The 26,438-nt window shown below is 35.8% G+C and overlaps 5 protein-coding genes, 1 long non-coding RNA gene and 1 other non-coding gene across 11 annotated transcripts in view; 3 read left to right on the plus strand and 4 right to left on the minus strand.

Annotated features, from left to right (window-relative positions):
• The window catches only part of Ip6k (Inositol hexakisphosphate kinase), a 29,498-nt gene extending 15,789 nt beyond the window's left edge, over positions 1 to 13,709 (plus strand). The window contains exons 2-9 of one of the 2 annotated variants that reach the window (XM_066397301.1): positions 1,745 to 2,018; positions 5,408 to 5,537; positions 8,409 to 8,532; positions 8,814 to 9,050; positions 10,797 to 11,018; positions 11,071 to 11,468; positions 11,525 to 11,789; positions 12,308 to 13,709. In XM_066397301.1, coding sequence (XP_066253398.1) covers positions 1,845 to 2,018; positions 5,408 to 5,537; positions 8,409 to 8,532; positions 8,814 to 9,050; positions 10,797 to 11,018; positions 11,071 to 11,468; positions 11,525 to 11,789; positions 12,308 to 12,536 — 1,779 coding nt within the window. In that variant the 5' untranslated portion in view covers positions 1,745 to 1,844 and the 3' untranslated portion in view covers positions 12,537 to 13,709. Of the gene's footprint in view, positions 1 to 1,744; positions 2,019 to 5,407; positions 5,538 to 7,779; positions 8,099 to 8,408; positions 8,533 to 8,813; positions 9,051 to 10,796; positions 11,019 to 11,070; positions 11,469 to 11,524; positions 11,790 to 12,307 lie in introns of those variants that run through there. The other variant, XM_066397302.1, reaches the window with a different exon arrangement.
• The window catches only part of LOC136413450 (probable protein phosphatase CG10417), a 77,222-nt gene that overhangs the window by 25,173 nt on the left and 25,611 nt on the right, over positions 1 to 26,438 (minus strand). The gene's annotated exons all lie outside the window — the stretch shown is intronic.
• LOC136413460 (23 kDa integral membrane protein-like) lies at positions 14,125 to 16,823 on the minus strand. 4 transcript variants are annotated; one of them, XM_066397035.1, is made up of 6 exons: positions 16,579 to 16,823; positions 16,248 to 16,358; positions 16,006 to 16,194; positions 15,555 to 15,725; positions 15,073 to 15,267; positions 14,125 to 14,954 (listed from the first exon to the last, which is right to left on the minus strand). In XM_066397035.1, the coding sequence occupies exons 2-6, from the start codon at positions 16,302 to 16,304 to the stop codon at positions 14,745 to 14,747; spliced, it is 822 nt and encodes a 273-aa protein (XP_066253132.1). In that variant the 5' UTR covers positions 16,305 to 16,358; positions 16,579 to 16,823; the 3' UTR covers positions 14,125 to 14,744. The 4 variants fall into 4 exon arrangements, with proteins under 4 accessions (XP_066253132.1, XP_066253131.1, XP_066253129.1 ...); XM_066397034.1 differs by having other exon boundaries at positions 16,248 to 16,375; XM_066397032.1 differs by having other exon boundaries at positions 16,248 to 16,502.
• TRNAL-UAG (transfer RNA leucine (anticodon UAG)) lies at positions 15,438 to 15,517 on the minus strand. The gene has a single exon. It is a non-coding gene; the product is annotated as a tRNA-Leu (tRNA).
• Positions 17,939 to 22,930, plus strand: LOC136413344 (PR domain zinc finger protein 10-like). Its single transcript, XM_066396848.1, has 13 exons — positions 17,939 to 17,957; positions 18,570 to 18,710; positions 18,765 to 19,221; positions 19,349 to 19,633; positions 19,690 to 19,785; positions 19,846 to 19,998; positions 20,115 to 20,245; positions 20,295 to 20,641; positions 20,696 to 20,951; positions 21,099 to 21,642; positions 21,745 to 21,940; positions 22,120 to 22,307; positions 22,571 to 22,930. Exons 2-13 carry the CDS (start codon positions 18,576 to 18,578, stop codon positions 22,798 to 22,800), a joined length of 3,018 nt encoding a protein of 1,005 aa, XP_066252945.1. The 5' UTR covers positions 17,939 to 17,957; positions 18,570 to 18,575; the 3' UTR covers positions 22,801 to 22,930.
• On the minus strand, positions 23,441 to 26,203 carry LOC136413345 (probable rRNA-processing protein EBP2 homolog). The gene is made up of 3 exons (XM_066396849.1): positions 26,044 to 26,203; positions 25,552 to 25,635; positions 23,441 to 24,285 (listed from the first exon to the last, which is right to left on the minus strand). The coding sequence occupies exons 1-3, from the start codon at positions 26,092 to 26,094 to the stop codon at positions 23,497 to 23,499; spliced, it is 924 nt and encodes a 307-aa protein (XP_066252946.1). The 5' UTR covers positions 26,095 to 26,203; the 3' UTR covers positions 23,441 to 23,496.
• Positions 24,576 to 25,471, plus strand: LOC136413346 (uncharacterized). Its single transcript, XR_010752467.1, has 3 exons — positions 24,576 to 24,722; positions 24,892 to 25,019; positions 25,075 to 25,471. It is a non-coding gene; the product is annotated as an uncharacterized lncRNA (long non-coding RNA).

Consider the following 26,438-nt stretch of genomic DNA (forward strand, 5'->3'; position numbering starts at 1 on the left):
AAATTAAAAGCAAAATAAGCCAAACTGCATTTTATAATTTATTAATCATGTATAATGAACAAATTAAAATTTTAACTTTCAACTGCCTGTATTTTTAAAACTATCAACTTTCGGATCACGCATGTTTGCACCAGCGGTCACCATTTCCAGGAGTCGCCGATCGACTTCTAGAATTCTCTTCTCCAACTTGGCTCTTATCTGTTTGAATGATTCGGTTTGTGTTGGATTTCTGTCGCGAGTTCAAGGTTATTTTTAGATAGTAAATATATCCAGTGCTGAGTTAAGTTGACCTTCAACATTTGCTGCTTCATCTTGAAGAATTTTACTAAGCATTTTGTTTTATCCTGAGTTTTTGTCTCCCTTGCTGCTTAATCTAAATTTACTAGTGTAGATTATGAATATCTTTGCTTAGGTTCTCAATTAGCATCTCGCTATCTTTTGGAAGCGCAGTACTCTCTATCCATCCTTCTTAACAAATTCCGCAGTCCTAGCAAGTCATACAACATGAGTTGGTCAATTCCTTTCCTCTGCAATATTCAAATGGCCTTTGCATACTTTTTTCTCGAATAAATTCAATGTCGTCATATGCGGGAGCTCTTTAGTATTCTCTTTATATCCAAATGATTTTCAATTCAATAAACAATTTGCATCTTGTTTACAGAGACATTGAAATCGTTATGTGGCCCAGTTTTATTATTAACACTAAATCTCAGCGACTTAAGCAGCAAAGAGATGGCTTCATCGTTGAATAGTCCTGTTTTGTCCAACACTGAAAATTTTCATAACTTTCGGACGAAAAAAATCGGCATTTCTCTGCGATTTTAACTAAACCGCTTGAAACTGTATGTTTTACTTCTTCACCTTCTTCGGAAGTGTCGAGGCTCGCGCGTATCATAAGCCTCAGTGTCCTCATTTTCCTTAAGAGATTTGAGGTATCTTTGAGCAAGATCGCGACACACATTGAAATGAAACTCCAAAGACCTTTGCTGTGAATTTTGAAACAATTTAAAAAAACTGATAAGAACACTTGATAAGACTGATGGGTAATTAAGTTTTGAAGAGTTCAGTACTATAGTTAATTCAAAATTCTGCTAAATATAACACATTTTGTTGCAAAATATAGCACTAAGTACGTATGACTTGCAGAAATGTACGCGCCTACGTCCATTTACGTACGGGCTGTGCGCAAAGTTTGCACAATTACGTCCATTTACGTGCGGGCTGTGCGCAAAGTATACGTAACGGGTGCGTATCACGCACAGAAATGTGGGTATTTAGAACGTACTTTACGTTCGGACTGCGCGTATTTAAGACGTTTTAAACATGTACTGACGCTAATTGGGAATCTTTGAACCAAACAATTCAGATCTCCTGTTTAAGCTGCACATCTTGATACGTGTCGCAGCGCGTGTGTGTCACAAGGCAAACACACACAAACTTAATCATCACAGGCCCGAATCGAACATAAGCTGTAAATCAATCCTTTTGATTATTAACATTTTTAGTGCTTCATCGAATGTCGTGCATTTTATTTACGATGTCGTAACTGGCATTTTCCGTTTACTACCGTCTTATCGTTGACCAAAATTTATAATTCCCCCGGTTCACAATAGACCCCTCGCTTCCACGTAGACTAAATTCACCAAAATCCCGTTATTACAGATATTGCAATCATCGCAACAATCACAAACATTGTTCATCATTCCATTTGCAGCAATCTAATCAGCGCTTTGGTCTGTTTCAGATCGTACCAATACTCAAGCGGATCGTTCCAGACGTTAAAGACTTTCGTATATAAGCAGTGAAAAGCAGGAGAACGTCCAGATTTCCAGTGGTGTGAAGGGATGGTTTACTTGTTGGCGGAGTGGGGCATGGGAGATACTGAATCATCTCATGGAAAACGCGGTAATTTTACTGCAGATGCTACTGGAAATAATGGTTTGCGGTGTGCTAGTGAAAAACAGGTCCTTGAGTCTCAGGAGAATGGAGAAGTTGATTTGTTTCCTTTAAGCAACCAGGTAAGAGGCATGAGATTATTGCGGGGAAGAAATTACTCTAATGTTGATAAGGAGACCGTTGTAGCTTATCAAAGGAGGGCACTGCTTATGTACATGGTGCAACATATCTTCATGGAGATATTTCAGGGGGCGATAGTACTCTGCAGAATAATAAAAAAATGCTAACAGACCCACGGTCAAAAACGCATCATTTTCGATATGCAGGGCGGCAAAGTTTCACATTTTTTCTCATATTTTGCGCTTTTCTCACGTAAGTTAAATTTTCGAAATTTCCTACGCCTATTTTCTGTAAACCCCCTATAACAAAACGTTAAAACTGCCATATACAGGGTGTTATGTTTTTTGGCCCATGTACTGTTTTATGCGTTGTGCGTTTTTTTGGAACGCATCGTATGAATTCTCATACCAAATTTAAATTCCTCTTTGAATTCTTTAGCTTTTTGGTCCCTTGCGGTATTTTCGCGTCTCGCCGTTTTTGTAGAATTTGTAAAAATATCTATCGAGAAAATTAAAAATAAAATGTGAAACTTTGCCACCCTGTGTATCGGAAATGGCGCGTTTTTGACCATCAGTCTATTAGATTTTTTAAATTATTTTGTAGAATACTATTGCTCCCCGAAATACCTGCGTGATGATACATATGTTACACTCTGTATTTTTCGTTTGCATCATAATTAGCGTTTTAGGCGCCCCACAGGAGATATAAAACGGTCCTTTTGCTTACAATGGAAATTTCAGTTCCGGCATGTCTGAACAGTTAACAAATTCATAACACTTTTCGACGATGTCAAGCGTCACTTAGTTGCAGGTGTATAGTCAAATGGAACAAAAGGTTAAAGAGGGCAAAATTAGTTTCGTTTCATTTGAAAAGAAAAAGTAGGAAAAGAGCGTGAGATCCATTTTAGCGTGATTCAGACAAATAAATCTGCAAAAATAAAAATACAGGAGATACTAGGAGAGAGTGAAATCATTTTGATTGCACAGGGTCAAATGTCTTAATCCGCCCCTGTCTCTTGGTCCAAATTTCGTGCAGTTAAGGGCGCTTAGGTGGTTCACTCTGAACTTTCCAGAGCGGCTTTGTTATTCGTTCTGTTGGGAAATACGACCTTTTTGATATAGCTCATTAAAATTTAGTTTTTTTGAGGGATTTTCCTTTTTTTTTTTAATTCAAGTCTCGAGTGTGACCTAGAAGGAATGGGAAACAAAGAGGAAACCACATGCAGGCATCAGCTCAGCTTTTCTTGGAAACACCTGAAATATCCCCAATTTCGGAGATAAGTTCAGGATATCAACTTCGCTACGGATACCTGCTGTGATTTACTCAGGTGTCCTCGACAACATTAAGAGAACCTTTCTTTTATGTCTCGTTAAGTTTTATAACGTGACTGAGTTGGAGAATATGACGATTTTCCATTTCACATACACAGCCAGTATGCAGTGTGCAAATCCCCGCTTTTTTCACTTTCCTGATAGCCACTGATAGCAGATAATATCTGGTTAGTTCGGTTATCGGACTCGTTTCCAAATTTGAAGGTGAAATACCCACATCTGAGAGTGCGGCGTCACAATGAGGAAATACAATAAAATCTTCGGCAATATCTCTGATTTCACTACGCCACAATGACAAACATCTTCCACATAATTACAGTATTGCATACAATGAAGGCTCGAGAGAGTCACTTTCATTTCCCTTTCGCATTTTTTTTTTTTTCACTTTAGAAGTGCTGAATTATGAAATTTTGAAAGTCGTTACATAATTTAGATGAAAACGTTCATAGATAGTTTCGACTTGCAACAGCTACTTATCATCACTGACTGTTGAATGCTGTTGACCTTCCTTGGATTACAACGATGGACATATTGCTACACACGTAATTTTATAAGGCTGATTAAACCATTGTGACGTTTAACGCTAATGGAAGGTTTAGACCACAGTCTTCAGTTCATGCGAGAACGTTTTAATTTAAAGTCGGGGGAATTTTGTTGAAAGCTCCGGGGTCTTTGAACACTCTAACGAACTCGCAGTAAATGTGAGCTTTTTCTGTTACATAATCGCGTGTTATTACGCTACATTCAAATAGAACTCGTATCTTCCAATTTAGATGTAAACGTCACGACCTTAATGCCTCGTCTGGAGATAAAAATTTTCTCACACTGCCAGACTTTTTCCCATGCCCGTCTCCGATCCAGTTCAAACCCGATTCCAGTCATTGAATCTTTGCATGTGTAATGTAGATAACCTCATCTGTATCTAAAAATGTTAAGGTTTACGAAAGTGTCTTGGTTAATTTCCATTAAAAACTATTTATTTGTATAACATTGCATGTGTTTAATTCTGCTTTGTGTATGCAAAGGTTATTTCAATATAACCCTGATAAACGGACAATAATTCGCAGTGTTTCCGATTGCGATGTAAATATTGTTAGCAACGCAAAAGGTTCAGATGTGAATGACTTTCTAATTAACCGCGATTAATCAAGAATATATAGGGTATTTGTAAAGTCACGCAAAGTTACGGTTTTAACAAGATAGAGCTTCACCACGTTATTCGGTTATTGTTTACGGATATCCTAATCAGATATCTGCGAGTAGATGGATTGAAAGATGTGGCAGTATCGAGTGGCCGCCGAGGTCTCCAGACCTCAACCCATGGACTTTTTTTCTCTCGGGTTATCTTAAAAATGTAGTACGTAAAAATAGACCAGACAACATCGGAGATCTGAAAGACAGGATAAGAATCCATTGCGACAACATTAAACCCGAGATTTTAGAAAGAGTCCAGCAGGAATTTATTGACCGCTTCGGAACTGCGAAATTTAAATTGACCTTCAATTTGAACATTTTATGACTGAAATGGAGTAGTTTATTTTAAAATTGTAAAGTTTTGTTATGTAACATACTAATAATTTTGCATAGTCAAAAAATAGAAATGACGTACTTTCACATTCCATGAAAAAATCGGCAGTTGTCATCTACAAAAAATATCAATGACGTCATATTTGCATATAACTGACGTCACTGACACAAACAATATGTCACAGAAAGCACTTTTTTTTAAACAAAATTGATGTGCGCGAGGATTTTTTGAAATTTTTTTTAATTCATAAAAAATTAATATATTCATGACTTTACGAACACCCTGTATTCACGCCCATTCAAAAATTTATTCGATAACGAAGCGAAATGAGATTTGCCAGACATCGCGACGTTTGCGAGGCGCCGAATCTGAATGATCAATTTTTTGCAAAACTTTGCTTGTTTTTGGAAAATTTACCATTCTTTGGGTTGCTGGACGTACAAGGTTGAGGGCTCTTGAACCTTCGGTCTTTAAAATTAACTAATTTTTCAGCAAAATCTTACTTATTTTAAACAAATTTGCTCTTCTATAGGTTGGCGGACACACGAGATTGATGGTTCTTAACTCCAGCACGATATGCAAGCCGCTCAACTTCCGGGAACTCGACTTTTACCAAAACATCCAAGACCAAGACATAAAAATGTTCGTTCCCAAATATAAAGGTAAGCTGAGTAATATTTTCCCAATGAATGTGAACCCAATAGCGGACACTATAACAATATCTGGACTCTAGATCTAAGGATCACTATTACAACAATTGTGAAAAACTCATTCGTGTTATGTAACGATAAGAATGTGCAAAGTTAAACTTTTTTATCTAATGTGATAATATTGTCTGTGATTATAAACAGTATTTTGCTATATTATTGTTATTATGTTCTATATTAATGTGTATTTTGAACGTTAAAATAAAAAAAAGTAAGTTGGGACCAGCGTTGCTCACTCAGTCAGTGATTTCACACGTGTCTTCAGTACCTGACAACATAGAGTGGTCTTAAAAATTGCCAAGGCAAATGCATACCTCAGTTCATTGCAGCTTTAACTCAGCCTGCGTTACATCTAAAACATCTAGCGAAACCATTTTTATCATACTCCAACCTTTTAACGAAATTCATCTTTCCTTTACGATGGTGTTGTAACAAACCGTTTTGTTTATTATTATTTTTAATTTTACCCTTTACCCTCCAAGCAATGAATGCTGAATGTTATGAAGGTAACATAACAATTTTTTATTTCTACTTACATTATTACTTCGTCTCAGTGGATGAATGGTTTGCGTGATTGTTGGTTATAAACCGAGGACGTAAAAGCCAGACAATGGGCAATTTTCCATTGTTCTACTCACAGTTTTGTCGATTTCCTCAATGTAAGAATTTTATTAACACGATTACATCAGTATTTGCATTGCGTCATTTAGATAGTATTTTGGTGGTGATCTAATGCAAAGTAAGTAAATATTTAAATGTTGTGGGGTAAGTATACTTCACAAAGTATTGATTTTGACTTCGTCATAATATCTAACTTATGAAGTACATGGATTGGATTATATTGGATACGGCACATTTGACTATCATCGATTATTTGTTCAATGCGACATGTGTGTGTTTGTGCTCTCGTCTATTGACCCTTTTTGGCTGCAAATTATCGGTGTCTTTAGGTTGCGAACGCGTCCTCTAGGACTTAAGGTTAAAGGGAGAAAATCCCATCGCGTACACCATTTTGGCAAGAAATCTCCTACCGCAAATTTTATTCAATCGGAAAAACTCACTAATTTAAACTTTCCATTTTCGGGTTTTACTTATTTCTTATAAATTCAGCTTAAATAAAGGCTAATTGTAAAATTCTAGCGCTAGACAAACTGTAAAAATAGAGCAAATTACTAAAAATTCTTCTTGTGAAAATTAATAAGAATTTCAATTCGTAAAATTCTTCACAAAACGATAAATACAGAACTAGTAAGCTGTTATTCTTGCACCACGCACTCACTTCCTGAGTTCCACGGCAACGACCCAAGAACTGAGCATTTCGAAGAAAGGTAATTAGAATGTACGCGCCATCCGCCTGCTGACAAGGGAACTCGGAGGACACTTTGTTAACCACAATATTCTAAGAACAGTGAACGCTCCCAACCCAGAATGGAGCCCCGGGATGCAGTTTTTCCAAGCTCAGTAAAATTGGGATGATGCAGCGGCCACTTCGCATCACTCAAAGGGCTTGGTTTCTCCCCGAAAGACAGGATTTTGGAAGATCAGCACGCAAGCCTCGCATGCCATGCCTTGTTTCAAAGACGCTCTAACGAGGAGTTGCGATTTATTGTGTCGGAAGTATTGAACAGGGTAAAGAATAGCCCAGCGACCCTCAACCCCCAATCCGGCAAGAACGAAGTCATTTTCCGTCGGTAATTCAGTGGATCTTCAAGGCCTGAAGCCGAGTTGAGTGCTTTCAAGAGCTCGTGTATTTTTTATTAAATTGATAGCTCGAGGCTTCTCAAAGGCTTTAAACACTGAAGGAAATATGGAAATCGGCTGCTTGGCGGTGTGACCTCTTTTTGACTGTTTTAGGTCTCTGGGAAATGTATTATTTTGAAAATAACGATCGATGATGCAGATATGTAAATGGAGCTATGTAGCGAGCAGCGTAATACAAGAGGAAAAGGGGGGCATATCCAATGAATGCTTTGCAGGAGAGACCCGCTGTTCGCCTTCTGATAACAGATTTTAAATGCAGTTTCTAATGCGTGATGCGTGTTTCAAGGAAAACCAGTGGTAAACCAATGCAAATTGCACGCCCTGTATCTTCGCGTCGATGCTGCCAAGGGCGCTCATTCGTCCGAAGTTTCTGTCTTAAAACTACGCTAGAAATTACGTTCTACAGGGTTGGTTTTTTGAATCACCCTGTGTATCAAGCGTGCACTAGTAATTCAAGCTCCTCATCCGGCAATAAACCGAAGCTTTATGCCATAATAACAAAATGTCGCCATGCCAATATAATCCTGAATGTGTGTTGCGCGCATGTGCCTTTTCATGTCAATTTCCACAAAAACCTTTTCATTGTTTTATTGAGGGCCACCCTGCCGACAAGATGGCGACAAGATGGCGGCTGCCTGCGGACCGAAAAATCCGAAAACGACAGTCGTTGTCGGCCCATGCCCAAAAGCCACTTTTGTCATGGTGCAATGGGTTTGTATGGACCTGTATCGTACTACTCTGCTACATTTTTATGGGTTGGACTTTTATCATCTTACTTGCCGAGGGTGCTTTCCAAATGGCGATCTGCGAAAGCCGCGTTTTGAAAGCACCCCTCGTTTGCGTGTATGTTAGGTCATAATTTATAGGGACACTTTCTGTTACTGCAATGTAGCTTAATCACCTTAAGTGTTTTGTCACATATAAACCTAATCTTTTTCCAAGTCATTCAGTCACGTCTTAGTCTTGGACAAAGCAACTTTAATTGTAAACTTCTCAGAAAGTTGAAAGAAATTTCTGTGATAGTCGGATAAACAGCCGTCTACATGCTTCTGCGAATTGTTTCAGGAGTGATGCAGGCCACGTTATGTAGCGGATCAAAGATGGATAAACGCTACAGTCCTAGTTTTAGAGATGACAGTACTAAAAGTATTAAAATCGACAGGAAGAGGAAGCGAGAGGACGTTTTAAAGTAAGGAACACTGTTATAACCCTTCGATTTTTAATCAAACGTTTTTAGCTCAGTAGCCTTAGTCACTGCCTGCCAAATCAGGTGGCCATCACGCAATTTAAGCTACGCAGTGACGTCATCCTCACTTGCCCTATTGTCTGAATCATTAAACCCCTAACTCGGAAGGTTATTAATCATTCCGATTTTTATTTGCGAACTAGACATACCTACATTCGGTTGGCTAAATTATATCTCCATGACTGGCGAGAAAGAGCGCAACTTCATGTAGTTTCAACTTTTAGGATGAGAATACATCACACGGGGAATCCCAAGGATGTGGTTAAAAGCATCTCGCAGTCGGACAACTCGAACAAGCAATACTTTCTTATGTTGGAGAACATTACCTCGCACTTCGGACACCCCTGTATATTGGACTTGAAGATGGGGACGAGGCAGCACGGAGACGATGCCAGTGCGGAGAAGAGAACGAAGCAGATGGCCAAGTGTGCTGCTAGTACTTCTGCCAGTTTGGGTGTTAGGTGAGTGGATTTCTTTACTAAAATTGGCAGGACACAAAGGCACTTTTCCATCGGCATCGTTCCCAAAAAATGCGCGAAGTTTGATTTTTTTTAGTCATTTTTCGACAATTGTTCCAATTAAAAATAATGAAATTTGCGTTTCACACGACGTTCGCTCTCTTGACATAGAGGAGTTGAGTCATCGCGCTAAAAAGGGCAAAATCGTGTTGTGATTCCAAATTTCAGATGTAAGAAAGGAAACACGAAAAACAACATTACCAGAAATTTCGAATCTTTCGAGCTTCTTTTTCCCCAATCCACCCCTTTTTCATTGCACGTGGGCATCTATAGGAGCTCTAGCCACCCCCTTGATTTCGAATAAATGGGGAATGTTGCAAAATTTCAGTTTTGAGTAACTTTGCACGTCTGACTAGAGTTTGAGTTCTCACAATTCATTTTCCTTCATTTCGTAATTTTATTACTTACTTCATACTCGTTATACCTACTTTTGCGTAAATGCTAAAAGATCCCAAACTTAATTGTTTTTAGTTGTAATTTAGAGGTCTTGATACCTGGATTTTAGTATATGTCGAAATAATATTGGAAGCATTCTCCGTAATTAATAAACGTTAATTTATTAACAAAATATAGAAAAAATAAAGAATTTATTACTATTCTTCCCTTCTATATCTCAGCTACACATTTTCTCTCCTCGCCTTTCCTTTTCAGTTCTGGGGCGGTACCTAAGTCATAAAGGGGATTCTCCGACATTTGGCCATTTAGTAGCAGTGGTAGTACTAACTTTATTCAACAGTGTTTCATCCCTAGATGGCTCTGTCAGTTCACCGGTCTCTATCCTGTTACCAACCCTAACGTCACAATACCAAAAACTTATCCTAAATTTCCCAAATATATTAATCATTAAAATAAAAACAAGTTCTTTTATAAACGGATCCTTACAGTTTGTTGGTCGGAAATTCTCACATAAATGTACGGAGCTTTGCATATTGGCATCTCTTTGTTGAAGCTTATTTTCTTTGGTTTCAGCAATAAACCATGAAATATTTTGCTTCCATCTGTTTATCAAAATGATGATGAGCTTTCTAGGAACTTCTTCTTTGTGTGTTGCTTGAAAACCTAAATATTTAGTTTAGGAAGGTCTTTTTGTGGTTGTATAGTAAGTCATACTTATCAGGCCCAAATGATCAAATTAAGTGAAGCTTTGGAGAGAAAAAGACCATTTATGGAAAGTCGGAAAATAGTATTGGTGCGTGATAATCTCGTTCGCATACAGCAGAGCACACACAAGGACTCATCTTCTTAGGCTGGGAAATTCTCCAGGGGGCGGCATTTTCTCCAGACTTGGCTCCATTCGACTTTCATTTATTAAGATCAACGCAGTGTCCTCTAGCTGACTAGCAGTCCTCTAAAATTGAAAATGTTCGAAAATGGCTCGATAACTATTTTGCCTCAAAACCACTAAGCGTCTTTCGCGAAGGCATCCATGGTATATCCGATAAATGACAAAAGTCCATAGATAATAATGAACATTATTTTGATTATTAATAGTTCTAATTCCAAATTTTTAATGAAGCTTAATTTCACTAAAAAATGCTCAGTTTCTATTTGTATACTCATTAAAATAATAAAATAACAAGATGTTTTTACTACAAATAGGTTTCTCTTGAATCATCCCTTTTTTTATTCTCTTTCAAACTCCAACAGCCTCTCGAGGAATTTATATGTCAATAATGATTTCTTTGTTAGACTATGCGGCATGCAAGTGTATCAAACAGATACAGACTTCTATTACAAGAAAGACAAATATTGGGGAAGAGAACTGAACGAAGAGGGCCTAAAAAATGCCTTGCAGAGATTCTTCAATAACGGATCCGGATTGCGAATTTTTGTGATAAGAAAAGTGCTGGCTAAACTAGAACAATTGCGGAGGATTATTGAAAAGCAAAGCTGCTACAGGTTCTACTCATGGTAAGCCACAATAATGCTTAATTTGAATATAAGCACTAATTCGTATTTGCAGCTCTCTCCTAGTTGTTTACGAGGGTTCGACTCCCCAATTGGCAACCTCTAGCTGTATCCCAGAGCCAGAAATTCTGGATCCAGTATTCAGCAACAACTTCAGAACGAGTACTTCTAAGAGGAATGTGGCATCTTCGTGTTTTTACGATGCAGACACCAGCAATTCCTCCAACGACTTCAACTCTAGCTTTAATAGTACGGACTTTAGTAATTCGACTGACTTTAATTGTAGTTCGAGCGATTTCGGACATTCGGCTGACTTCAACACTTTCCAATCGAGTGACGAAGTCAGTCACAATTCATTGCACAAAGCTTTTGGAGAAGCAGCTGCTAGGGGTGCCCGGGGAGTTATTAAGACTGGAAATTTCGTACCGATCAACGAAGAAACTGTGTTTTTAGGTAAGGGTTTTGGTTATCTCCAAGAAGCATCTCCGACTACATAGATGTATTTTCAGACTCCCCGCCTATTCCAAGCATAACAAATTCCAGTCCTAGATCTGTGGATAGTTGGATGGCGTTTTCGAATAGTTCGAGTGACGAATGTTCGTTGAGTAATCCTAATTCCAGTTCCAACGACGAGAGTTCAGATAATGAATCTTTGTCGCCGCAAAAAATTAAGAGAAGTTGTTCACTAAGACTTTCTAATTTGGATTTGGACGATAGTACTGAGGATGAAGAATTGATTCCGAAATTAGCTACTAGGAGCAATGTACCGAAAAGGTAATGAAAACTCAAGATACACAGTGTTTGTGTCCAGATGAATGTCTAAAGTGAATAATTATGGATGTAAAGTAATATTCTCACTTTTTTTAAGTAATTTTTTCAATCAAATAGCTTATGTCGAGGCAGTATAATGTTTTCACATATGTTATCATGTAATTTGAGAATTTGTTAGAGAAAACAGATTGATTCGATCAAAATACCTTGATAATGTTCATGATTTTAAGCAAATCCAATTGACTCATTTAATACTTCCCAAGGTTCCAAGCCCATAAAATGCGTTCTTAACACCTTCTAGTCAAAAAAGTTATTAACTGACCCGAATCAAATTAAAGTAATTAAAAAAATACCCGAACTGACTCGGGCAGAATGTTTAATTTCGAAGTAACCTGACCTTACTTGAATAATATAATATGTACCAAAGGTGTAAAGTACATGATTATGTTCCGAATTTCAAGTTTTGTTATACGGAAATTGCAATTTAGTCAACGTTCTACATACGTATTACTTTTTTGCAGATTGTGTGTAAGTGAGAAACCAACACTAAACTGCCGCCCTACAACCCTAAACCCAAACCCTCGGGTGGACATCAGAATAATCGACTTTGCTCACACCTCGTTCAAAACCAAACATAGTTTTAGCAATATCAAAGGTAACAAAGTTCACGAAGGACCCGACGGAGGGTTCCTAACTGGTTTGGACAGTTTAAGTAGACTTTTATCTCAAATTTTAGCCGAAAATGTTTGATCCATAGTATAATTTCCTTGATAATTTTCCGGTGACAATCTCTTTGGTTTTTATAAGGAGACTTGAGTGCATACTCGACCCGTTTACAATGGAAAAGATTTCTCCCTTTAGAAACTGTTAACTTTCCAACATATGCAATAAAGTTATAATAAATTCGAATATTCATGATTCGCGAGTTTAAGTAGGTTCAATTGGAACTTATCGTGATAATTGCCAGATACTTACCATGAGCAGAAAAAGTGTAATTGATTTAGAATTACCTAGAGTAAGTTACATACAAAATTAAATTTTAGTTAGCTTCGCATTTTCGTTTTTCCCCAATAAAGCTTTCCATATCTCTGTTACATTTTTGTATGCATATTTGTAATAGAGATATGTTTCACTGTGAACTTGATTCCACAGAAGAGAATAATTCATCAAAGATGCAAAGTCATCGTCCATACGGACGTTAATCAACTATCTTGTGATAACCTCCTGTACGGTTTAATTTCATGATTAAACGGCTCAGCCCCTTGTATAATTTTCCTTAATATTATCCCCAAAAACCCAAAGGACATAAAACCTTTGGTTCCAAAAGTAACTGTATCAGTATTTTTCATAGGTCTTTTTAATGTACGAACTACTACTTACATATTTTTCTAGAGTTTTGAGGGTTAATTTTATCTGTGATTTTCCTTTTTGTACTATTAAATGTTAAACTTAGTTGTCTAAAGTGTATAAATTATATATATACTATGAAAACGTTATTATTTAGCGGTGTATTTAGCACATACCAAATGGTTTCTAGACATTCCCGAATTTTTGCATACCTATGAAAATTGAGAGTAATCGTCAAAAGAAAACGCGAAAGTGTGCCGATTTGCTCAAAAAATAATACATAGATGAGTATTTCATTCAATATTCAAGTAATATTCTAATTTCAGTACTTTTTGTCGAGACAAGTATATTATTCACCAAATTGTCCCTAAAGCTCTGTTTTCTTTAAATTTGATTATTTTTAATCATCAAGTATTTTTCACGCATCTCATGAAATATTCCCATATCGTGGACCATGAATACTTTGTTGAATTATGCCAAATTTTAGCATCTAATGTTTAGAAATTCGGTTCAAAAGTGTTCCATAACGTATGTAATATGGCCTGTATATTTAGGAAAATAAAGTATAGAAATTTATTCATGTTTGTTTCGTTTTCTAGCACACAATCTTCCTGCTAACTCATTACATTCCAGTACGCTTTTAGTTTTAACGGTGCAAACTGAATTTTTTAATACTATTGATGTAGGATTTTACACACTCCCCCCACATTCAGTTCTGGTATAAATAAAAGTATTTTTCAAATATTTTCCATTTAAGAGTGGTCACCTAGAGGGAAAGTTCAATAATAACCATATTTTAAGTTACAATTCAATAGCATACTTGATATATTTTGATTGATATACCGTATTGCCAATAACTCCGTTCCATTTATCGTAAAGGTAGCACCCTGTAAAACCTGTCTAATACGAGGGAACAAACTTGCACTACAACGTGACATACTGATGGCAGCTACGTATAAAGAAAAATTCAATCCTTAAGAAACTTTTATATATTTCATTACGAAATAAGTACAAAAGCTGGATATATGTAAATTACTTATAAAAGTACTAAAAAGTTACAAAAACAAATAGTATAAACAAAATAACAATATGAATAGACTTACATAAAATTGTATCTAACGTAATTATACATGTTAAGTGCGTTCTGCTAACACTGACGAATAAAAGTTATGACGCTTTCGATTGAACTGCTGTACTCAAATAGGCATAAACGCTTTAAACCTTATACCTAAAATAAAATGTTTATGCCACAGCTAGGTTCGAAATAAACATTACGGTATTTATAGATACTTTTCTTACTCTACAAGATACCTACTGTTACGAGTAAGTAATAATATATTTAACAAAACCGCCTTTAGATGTTACATCATAATTTTGTACGTATATCAATTTTAAAAGTCATATATGAAGGAACTTTATTAACAGCGATAAAGATCGTATATTTTCTAAGTAATTATCTCTTTGGTCTTGCTATTGTAATAATGCAGACGATTAATTATTATTTCATTTACTCTCGTTTAAACTGGCGTCGCTGTTTCAAAACTTATTATTGTTACTTAATAGCTACACTCTACTTTTAGAGTTACAAAAAGGGGAATAAAAAAAACATAATTAAGTAGGTGCTGTAGGAGGCGACGTACTACTTGGTCCCTCCTTATTGGCGGTATTGGGAGGAGGAATCATAAGAGGAGCGTGTGCTTGGTTTTGAACTTGCCCCGCGTTAGCTAATTCTCGCTGAATGGCGATTCGGCGGGCTATTCGTTCTGCTCTTTCCTCCCTCAGAGTTTTGAAGAAGCTGAAGAAAGCAAAAAGTCCTAATGCCTAAAAGAAAACCAAGAGGTACACTTAATAAAAAAAAAACAAATATAGGGGTCTTCAACACAAAAACAACAAAAAGCTTACGCTGTATATTGTCCTAATAATTATTTATAATACTTACGTGAAATAACACAGACACGAACCCGATAATGGCCCCATCTATTAAAATCCGCTTTACATACTTAATTAATGGCATTTTGCAACCTTCTGAATACATTGAAGAACTTGAATTTCCAGATATTGCAAAGCAAGACACTGGATATGAGTCTGTTTTATTATGGTAGTCTTGCATGCCATTAATTCCACAACAATGTAGCTGAAACCAATGATAATAAATATAAGTATATCTTTATTTCTAGTGCCCATTTAAAAAATAATTATTTTTGCCCCAATGAAAATCGTATATTATATAGGCTATTTCCTACTATTTTTGAAATACTTATTAATATAAATTTTAAAAGTATTATTTAATAAAAAAAAAAAATGTGACAGCGGTGGGATTCGAACCCACGCCCTTTCGGACTGGTGCCTAAAACCAGCGCCTTAGACCGCTCGGCCACGCTGCCTTCGTTTCGACGGCCGCCTTAGCTACATAATACTTACTTGGCTTTGTAATTTGTGCCAGTCTTTTTTATAGTAATTCAATGTAATTAATTCGCCGAATGACGTCACCATTAAATCGATCGACCCAACCTCGACTTCGTCCCACAAAATAATCGACCAAACTCCAACGGCAAATTCACACGCCAGCAAAAGCAGCGTAAATATCATAAACTGGAAGGAATTAAATAAGAGCGTTAATACATTTTAATCAAAACAAACAATCAATTACTATTTAAAGAATAATTTCACCAATAGACTTTTTATAATAATTAATGGAATATTTTTCATGTAGCCCTGATATACATATGTATGTGACAACACAAGACTTGCTTGTAGTTGGGCATGTACGTAACTTCACGTCACCACGAAGTGCGACAATAACAAATATACGTATTGAACAAAGAGCGAAGGTGCAAAGTACGTTCTAGTGGCAGAACCAGGTTGGACTTACCAGGAAAATGTGGAAATTATGTTCCCTCGTAGGCCCTTTTATACCAAGCCATGTCAGGAATAGGTGCAGAATTCCCAGTAAAAGTATCACAAAGAATGGTCCCACGCTGCCGGATGGAATGAATGTGTAATGGTAAAATAACTTGAACAGAAAATAGGCCGAAGTGCCTATGAGCACCAGTCCCGAAAGCTGGCCAATTCAACAAATTAATCAGAGCTTCTAATAAACAAATTAAAACTTACAAAGAGCAACCCGGAGTATATCAGGCACAAAACTTCTTTCACTTTTAAAGAGGCCATTGTTCCCGTACTGGACCATTTAATAACTTAAACGGTCTTGCCAAACATGAGAGCCTGATGCGAAAGCGAAGCTATTTTCGGGTGAAAGGAAATTTAAAAGGCCTCTCCATTACACCTCACCACTTTTAAAAACAAACATCACAGGGAAGTTCATTCATCAAGTTTATGCCGAACTGGATTCGTTCATTTTTGACGCTTCTTCAATAATATTGTTTACTTGCGAAAGCTCTGCCTTCCATTAGATATTTGTGTAATGGTCTAAAAATAACTGTACCTGGGTGTAATTTATATACCGTCCCTCCAAAGCTCACGGTCATGCGACGTCGCTATTTGCTATGAGCTCACTGTGTCGGTTCTCTTGTCCATGCCCGTGACTATGCATTTTAGAGCACGAGCTTAGTTTTTATGTTTTAATTCACTTTTCGTCAATCTCCACTACAGTCCATTTTCATTCTTTATACTTTCATTCTCAACGTGCATTCGTGCCCACACGCTCGCAATCATGCACCACTACCACAATCTACGTAGTACGTAACGAGTAGTTGGATGAGGAACTCGTAGACCTTGGTCGTGGTTTTTGATGGGCATGGGCAGAGCAGAGAACCGGACTGTATGATAGTGCAGGGGTGGTAGTGTGATGCGGTGGATCCCACGTATACCTTGTTAGTTCAAGTGGACGCAAAATACTTTTAAAAAAGCCTTAAAGAATTTCATTATGCTCTTTCGCCTCTTGTACGAATTTGAAAGAAGCATGGTGTGATGAGGCAGCTTTCTAAAATGCGCTCTTCTACCGTTAAGCTATTTTCTTCAAAGGAGCATACTTTTCAAAGGGTACGGCCATTACATCCATATATAATATAAATTGAACCACCGTTAAGCAAATTGTTGAGGATACCCGGTATATTTTGGAATAGACCAAACAGAAAAAAAAGAAAAATTACATGTACAGGTACAAGTAGGCAACTCAACATACATCATCGAATACGTGCGTACCAAATTGTGTGATATGGAGGAATCTCGATTATCCCTTCTATCTAGTATTTACCGGTTCCGACAAAAAGTACTACTCTTCTCCAAAAAGAATCAATAATAAAATGTAATTAGTGCTGGTACCGACATTTTCTCAGATTTCTCCCAAATGGGCGAATGTGAATATAGTTCAATATCTTCAATCAGTGTATTTCGTTGTTCATCTCCAGATTATTCCCTCTAGCAACATATAAAAAGCAAAATTTTCTGGATATCTCTGTGGGACGCTTACCCCTAATAATATTGTTTTCCTGCCGATTCAAATGAATTTTAAAGACCTTAAGTACATAACGGTTTTTAAACACTTCCGATTTAACAGGAAATGGCTCCATATTTATAAGTAAATAGAATTCTAGTTGGACATCAATGGACTCTTGCATTGAACCGAGTTCTTGGACATTGGGAGTTTTATGCCACTATAAAACAATGGAAGATCAACTTACCGCGCTGCATTCAACTCAAATGACAGATGACGACTTTTTCCGAACCACTGACAATCAGCTGATTTAGACATATTCCAATTTTAGTAATTTATTATTAATGATTTGTTAATTTAATTTTTTATTTAAAAATAATGGATGTTCATAACATTTTGCTAAGAAGCGCATTATACTGCCTATAAAGGTAAAAACAAAATGTTGAGAATGATAAATTACTTACATGTTTAGCTGAAGAAGTGTTAAGTTAGTGTCCTTAGGGAAATACCTAATACCCATCCTACCTACATTTGCTTAAAAATATTATTAATATCTTGTTAATTTTGAATGTATGAAGCACTTTATATTTGTGCATTATCTGTGATTAGTGTTACACAAACACAGGTCTTACAAATTATATTCAAAACTATATTTACATATGCCTACCGTAAATTTGTAGGTACAATCTCGCGCCTGGTTTGGTTGATGCCCTGCAGTGATGTTTGAAAAAGCTAATTAATTGTTTTTATTGGATAAATAATTGACTTAATTCAGAAGTTACCTGCACAACTCTGGCATTGTACCACCTAAAGAGTGAATATCTTAACTGCCTGAGATTATAATATTTCTTTCATAGGTACTAAACAAACCTAAACATAAGAGTTGAGTAAATAGGGCTACATTATCTTATTTTGCAGTTTCTAAATTAGGCATTACTATTATAGGTTCCAGATATTTACATCTACCCCAGCAGGTTTAAGAAGTGCATGCATTTCCATTCTCACTTATTTTTTAGCCATTTTATTTATTATCTTTTCAGAACAAGATGAAAAGAACTACAGACCACAAAAATCAACAGGGTACTGTTGAGGTTGAAGAACTTGGTACCCCTGAAAACTGGCCAAACCTCGAGTCTAATACCTTATTAGCTGACAGTAACTCATCCCTACTCTATATCTCAGTAAATTAACTAATCACACATGTAAAACCCCTTTCAAACTACCCAATATTACAGGTTGAGTATGTTTGCAGTGACAACATTGATGAAACGATCGCTGCAGATGACCCATCAGTTCCTGAGCAAATTTGTTCAAACTTTGTTGCTCCACATGTCAGCCCTCTAGATCCTAATATGTGTTCTATTACCCAATATAGCCCAGTGTCAATTCAATATGAAAATGATCATTTAAATAATGACTTGAGACCAATAATTATCCATCAGTATGTTTCACAAGGGAGCACAGGGCAGGATACTTTTGAACACCATGAGCCTGCCGAAAATTCTCTGGAAACATTGTCAGCATCAGTAATGCAAACTGTATTGAGTAATGATGAGTTGGATTCTAATAAATCACAGTATTTGGAGGTGATAGGGAGCGATGATGAAGTTGTAGGGACAGATGAGGTGGGACAATTGATTTCTGGAGGCAATAAGGAAGAGGTTGAGTTATTGATTACTGATGATGCAACAGGTCAGTTGCAACTTGAAAAATGGTCACTTTGATTCATTTGAAAGAAAATGAATTCATTTTCTTCTTCTGGGAACTTTGAGTTATATTTCAAGTAAAGACATATTGCCAATACCTGTCCATGTTTTAGGCAAATCTTACAGTATTGGACCTCAAGAATTCCTCGAGGTAAAAACCTTTTCCAATGATCAACTTCTTGAGAGTATACTTCCAACTGAAAAGATAGAATCCCAGATTTATCCTATGGTAAAATCAAATATCATTTATAACACAAACGATGAAATGACCTGTGATAATGAAACCGCCAAAAACTACCTAGAAAATTTACCAATTGAAATATCTGATTATGCAATTGAACCAAAAATGATTACTAGAAGTATCACTAGTAAGTCTGTAAATGAAGAAGAAAGACTATGTAAGAGTATTATTGGTTAGAAGGTCTATTTTACGCAAAGATTTTGATTTTTTTAGTGTCTTCAGTTTTTGTCATCAATGATAAACCAGTTTTAACAAAAGCGCGCGCCTCTTTGCCTGATTCTCACTTAACATTAACCAAAGTAGATGGAGGTAAGGTAAATACATAGAAAGGTCTTCTAAAATATTATATTTTTCAATTATTATTGCCAGAAAATGCAGTATTTGCAAGGAAAATTATTCCAAAAAGCACACAGTTCGGACCTCTGAAGGGGGTTCTAGTCAATTACAAATTTGGAAATGAGGAAAATGATTTTTTAATTCATATTGATGGAAATATGTATAGAATTTCAGTTTCTGACGAAAGTAAGTATGTATAGAATTCAGTTCAACTATTTTTGTTTTTAATTCCATGGCTGGATTTTGAGTTGTTACGCAACTATTGCCAACATCATTGATTGGATCATGTTACGTTTTTCTAGATGTTTCCAATTGGATGGGCTTTATCCGAAAAGCTCTAAATTTCGAAGAGCAAAATCTCATTGTAAGCCAGGAAGACAAAGATCTGTATTTCACCACCACGCGAAATATACAACCAAAAGAAGAACTTAAGGTAAAATTGCAAAATTCCCAAATTATCTATAATTTTGATGTGTTCTCAGGTAGGTTATAGTTCTGCGTATGCAAGCCAGTTTAAATTGGAAGTATTAAAACCGATCGAAAACAAACCATGGCCGTGTTATGAGTGTCCAGAAAAATTTTCTACATGTGACGAATTGCAACGTCACTTCGACGTACATGATAAAGAAAATACCAAACTGAAGAGAAAAGGTACTAAGAAACACAATTCGAGATCCAGGCCAATAAAGACGCAAATTGAGTTTATTGAATGTAACCTTTGCCAGACCGTACTGAATGGCTCTACAAATTATTTTGCGCTTAAGCGGCATTTGGTCGAAAATCACCAATCTCAGGAGATAAATATTGAAGAACATTTTACAATATTGAAGTAAGGAGTTTTGTTACGTGGTATCTATTTTTGTACTTATAATTACTTTCGTAGGAGATTCCAATGCCCCATTTGCGATATACGTTTTAAAGCAGAAATTCTATTGAGCATTCATAAATTGAAACATAACCCTGAGCTACCTCTGGATCAGCCTAACCACGTGTGTCCTCAATGCCAGAGGAAATTCCCCACTAGGAAACAACTTGTAATGCACGTTTCAAGTCATGCACTCCCGAAAATTGTGGGCAATAATAACGCGTTTAAATGCCCGGTTTGTCACAAAGTGTTCGCCCAGTTGATCAGGCTTCAGGTAAATTATTATAACAAATTATAATGTAAGGGGTCAACAAAAATTTACCAAACATCTCGAGCCCTACATACATCCCCAGAATTAAATTTTTTATTAAATCACAAATTGGCCGGAATGTTAAAGAATCACCTTGTACTTCTTTTGCAGAAACATATGTCTCATCACGGATCGGACGAGAACAAACGTCTACAATGCAAATTCTGTAATAAGCGTTTTCTCAGTAAATCAGCCCTATCATTCCATTTAAAAGGTCATAAGCGAGGCGAAAAGCATTTCCAGTGTGTAATATGCAGAGAACGTTTCGACCACGTAGTAGAATTAAAACTTCACATTCCTGAACACGCGTATAATGGCATATATGCATGTCCGCACTGCAGTAAAGTCTTCACAAAGTACTGTTTCCTTAAAAAACACGCAAGATTTCATAATGAAAAGGAGCACCATTGTCCGCATTGTCCAAAGTCCTTCAGCATTATTGACAATTTGAAAAAGCACTTGATCAAGCACTCGGATCGCAAAGAGTTTTTGTGTGCTGATTGTGGAAAACAGTTTAAAAGGAAGGATAAATTGTCAGATCACATAAAGAAAATTCATAAGCAAGAATCTGATCAGAAAATTCCTCGGATTCCAAAGGACTTCCATAGATTTATTTATAAATGTCACATGTGCCTCATAGGCTTTAAACGTAGAGGTAAGATGAGTTTTTATATTATTTTTGAGTTTTAAGAAGTCGTAAAATCATTTCAATTTTACCATTATTCTCTTCATTCGCATTACATACGTATTTCTTCAGGAATGTTGGTTAATCACTTGGCGAAACGCCATCCTGATATTAGTCCGGATTCAGTTCCTGAATTGAACATTCCTATATTACAAACTCCAAAGAACTATAACTGTGAATACTGTGACAAAGTTTATAAAAGTGGTACTAAACGAAAATGTCATGTCTTGAAAGTCCATCCAGGAGCACCTTTGCCGGTCGATAACGGGTAAGAATACAAAATACAATTTAAAAACTGTTCTAATTTTTCTAAATACATCAAAATCAATATCACTTTGTGCTGAAGTTACACACCTGATTTTGTCAACAATTTTCCCAATCAATGAGTTTCCCTCCAGTTTAAACCAACATTAATACATTTTATTATTTCCCTTTTATCACTTAAAGAACAACAGTGAACCCGTCGAATGATGTTCAGTCTTCAGCTTCTTTTTCCACCCCCGTCACCATTTTCACACGACCTAGGAAGTGTAGGTGGTGCCACAAACAGTATGTAACGAAGTCCAAATTGATGCAACATATACGCAAAGCCCATCCATCTAATGTAACGGAAGAAGATGCCGAACCAAAAGAAAGTAAGTATATAATGCACACAAGGAAAAAAGTTAAAGATATTCACAATTAGCATACAAATTTAGACACTAATAAACTTTTCGCAACGGATATAATCTTCCTGTAGCTTTCATGAGTCTGGAATTTCGTTTCTACAGAAATGATTTATTTGGTCATTTTATCTTTTGTCGTTAGAAATATTAGTTAACAAGCTGGGACAATAAAGCAGTTTCTAAAGAAAGGTTGAGTAGGTATCGTGAATTCAAACCACATTTGGGAATTTTAGATGTCGAAAAAATCGATGCAGATCCCGCCACCGAAGCCGTAATGGTTATAGCAAAAATTCCGACCGAGACACCTAAAGGCTGGAACCCTACGTATCTAACTACTCATAACGTGTATTCGGATGATCTTCAAAAGAACAATAAAATTACCACTGCCAGTAACATTACCCAAATAACTCCCGTGGTAATTGACGTCGAAGGGGAATATCAAGTTTTGCCCATCGTCTATTGATGAGTATATTATTTTTTACTAGTTTCATGGAGAATTTTTACTTTCGGGGTTTTTTTCTCGCACTTGTGGCGTATTTTTTGTAGCTATAAATGTTGCCTTTTTTTCTGATTTATTATATTTATCAACCAATGTTATCTTTGTTTTAATTTTTACATTCGAAGTAACATAAAAAATTAGTTTTTAATCTAGTTAAGATTTTTTACGTTTATTTAGAAAGACTTTTTTAATAGAGAAATGAAAAAAAGTGGTCTTATTTATTTGCGGTAATAAAAAATGACTCTTAACATACGAACGTGAAATGTTGAGGACGAACCGCAAGCGAGGACAACTACTCGAATGTTCCCTCCAACAGCATTTTGTTTTGGTAACGTGAGGTCCTCCCCTCTTTATGGTGTAACCAAAATAAATGCTATACCCGGCTGTGTTCATAGCTCTTTTAGGTCAATTTTATAATCAAGGTTAATATTGCTATACGTCCTTGAGCATAAAAGAAAAAATCGATTAAATGTCTGTTATGGTAGCATTTCTTTATTTGCTCCAGTGTATCATTTATGATTTGTCATAAGAAGCGGTATTTTCTCGAACCATGTCGGTAGAATTAAGATATAATCTTTCTTCAGGTTAATGAAAATATTCAGAATCTTTAAAAATAGTAATTATATTACATTACAAAGGCTTAATTAAATATACTGTAAATTATTTTTTGTTTCTGGCTTTTACTCTTCTATTTTTCCCTGGCCTAGTTTTAGCTTTTCCTTTCCCCTTATTCCCCTTACTGTCCCTTCCTTTTCTCGGCCCTTTGGGGCTTCTATATTCGCTGATATCCGCAGCGCTCTCTTTCGTGTTCAATTTACCACCTTTCTTCTTCCCTCCGAAACCAAATTTTTTATTTTTTAATTTCCTCTTCTCCAAAGCCTTTCTTGAAATGGCTTTACTTTTCTTTGAATCCAGGAAATCTAAATCTTTAGACACACCTTTCCGGTACTTTTTAACTTGATCTAACATCTCTTTCTTTTCCTGCTGCCTTTGCAGTTTCGTTTGAACTTGCAACAATTTTCCTTCCTTTCTTTGTTGCCTCAACTGCTTTACTCTCTCACTCCTTTGCTGCTGTTGCTGTTTCTGCATCAAACGTTCCCTAATTTTTTGCATGTGCTCGTCAGTCTTTGCCATTTCCGCGAAATAGTCGTCCGGTCTCTTAGTGGATATTCCTAGAGCTTTGAGTTTTGGAATGGCATCAAGTATTGCTGCCTGAGCTTGTCTTAAGAAACTCATTTCTCTGTTAAAATCATTCAACACAGGATCATCACTGGGTTTGAATTGGGGCAGTTTTTTGTTATTTTTCAATTGGTTTTCGCGCTTTTGTTCATGCACCAATAATTGAGTGGCGAGCTCTGGAGCCAATGGTGCTTCTTCATTGACAAAATCTAGCTTTTCAATCCATGGTAAGCCTAATTTAATTTCCTCCAACTTGTGTTTTAATCCTTCCTAGAAATTTAAGTACGAATTCTAGTTACTTAAACGTGCTCAAGTTACTCGTGCTAAAATTAATATTGAGGAATATTTTGGATACAGATTAATATATAAAAAATGTATTATTTGAACCAGTATTTATGCGCGAATTAATAGTGTTAATATACCTATATGTATAATAGTATAAGAAAAAAATTAATGTAAGTTACTGGATGATGAACCAAATCTACTAAAACACCTACGTGCCTTTTATCAAGCGAATGTACAATAAAAAACTTGCCTTAATAAATCAAAAGAGGTCAATTATAGTAAATTGTTCAAAGGTCGTATTCATTTATTCCCGTTGATTTTTCGAGTGGAACGGGCAAACTTTTGCCTGCAGAGGCTGGAATGGAAAGATCATCCACCAGAAGTGTAAGATTGGTGCCACATCAGGACAGTGGAAGAATTCGGTATGTAGTGCAAAAATAATCATGTTCTCTGAAGGATTCTGCTTAAGAAAATTTCAAACAACACATTTTTATTTAAACATTTTGCTTTCAAGTATTTACTTTTTATTTTGCTTAATTACATATAATTAACATGTGCTTATTCAAATTACAAAATTTGAGAAATTTTCAGGTGGTGTATTGGACTCGAAAAGCAATGGCAAAAATGGCTGAAAAGGCTCATATTTCTTCCAATAATACTGCTTCCTACTGTTTTAGTAATTGTATTAGTTTCTAAATACAACCCTGGGACAAAAAAAGGTACCTCTAATCATGATTAATTAAGTGACAAACAAATTAACCTTCGAAATTGCAGCTGTTGGGTCTCATTTAGAGAATGCCTCACTTGAAAGAGATATACCACAACACATCAGATAATATTATCATTACATAAGTAATTATAACTGCCAATAATATTTTTATTTCTGTTGGCATGAGAAGAGGAATGGTGGGATAAACTGATTATTTAAATTCCACAACAATATGATTTTACTAAAATGAAAATCTATAGATTTTGTAAGTAACTTTGCACATTGCATTTGCTGAATAACTTATCCAGGGCACAATAATGTAAGATATTAAGCTTTAAACTCTTTGTAGTTTTCTTGAGTATAAAATAATGTGATGTATTTAAATAAGACAGGTATTGTTGTAACTTAATTTGTAAGTATGTTAAGTTGTGATATAAGAAGATGAATAAGTAATTATTGGGAGATTATTTTTTTTACTTTGAACTCCCTTTACATGCATTACATAGAGGGCGAATAGAAATGTTGGAGAAATTGGCACTTACCACATTATTTATGAATTTTTTTGGGGCTTGCTCCACAATATTTAATCCAGGTTTTAATTTGCCTTCAACAAAAGCATCTTGCAACTAAAGGAGAAATGAATTGGCTATTAGAATTAAATTCTTAATTCTAAAGTTCAAAATTGACAAATTATTGAAATGCTGGTAACTTTAACACAGTTTCCATGAATATAGAGCAATAGTTCTAAAGCCCTATTCTGTAAAAGTCTCAAGTTATCAAGTGAGGTTAATCAGTATTTATAAAAATCTTTTCTCAATTTAAACAAATTCTTGGGCATATGTATGCACAGTCTCAAAAAAGTAATTGAGGTGTCGAAAGTTTAAAACATTTTTTTGGTATTCCATTAATGAAAATTGAAGTAAAAGCTTGGGAATTAGATGAATTATTACTTAAAAATAAAACTTTTGTATATATATTTTCGTAGGTGATTCTCCTTTCCGAAACTCAAGCTGAAAGTCTTGCGGTCACCTTACCTCCTTATCACTATCACTCAATTCAGAATCGCTGCTGTAGTCCATTTCCATGATTGAGGTTTAAATAGTGATATCTGCAGTATATTGAATTATTCAATCTTTTAAGAGTAGATGTATTATCAATAACCATTTAATAATAATAAATACTCAATTCTTAAAGTAAAAGAACAACATGCACGTGCACCTAAAGTAAGCAAACATAACACATAGACACTAATGACATAGTATCAAGGTTAAGTTTGGCCTTTACACTTTTACCAAAACGTTTAATGTGGCAATGTTGTAAGCAGTGCTATTTGTTACTTATAACAAAATAATATTATAATTTCATATGTAATTCTTAATATTTTTTTAAAAAGAAAATAAGACAAATATATATATTTTTAAAATTTTAA

The sequence above is a fragment of the Euwallacea similis genome, chromosome 14, assembly GCF_039881205.1.
Source record: "Euwallacea similis isolate ESF13 chromosome 14, ESF131.1, whole genome shotgun sequence".
Classification (NCBI taxonomy): domain Eukaryota; kingdom Metazoa; phylum Arthropoda; class Insecta; order Coleoptera; family Curculionidae; genus Euwallacea; species Euwallacea similis.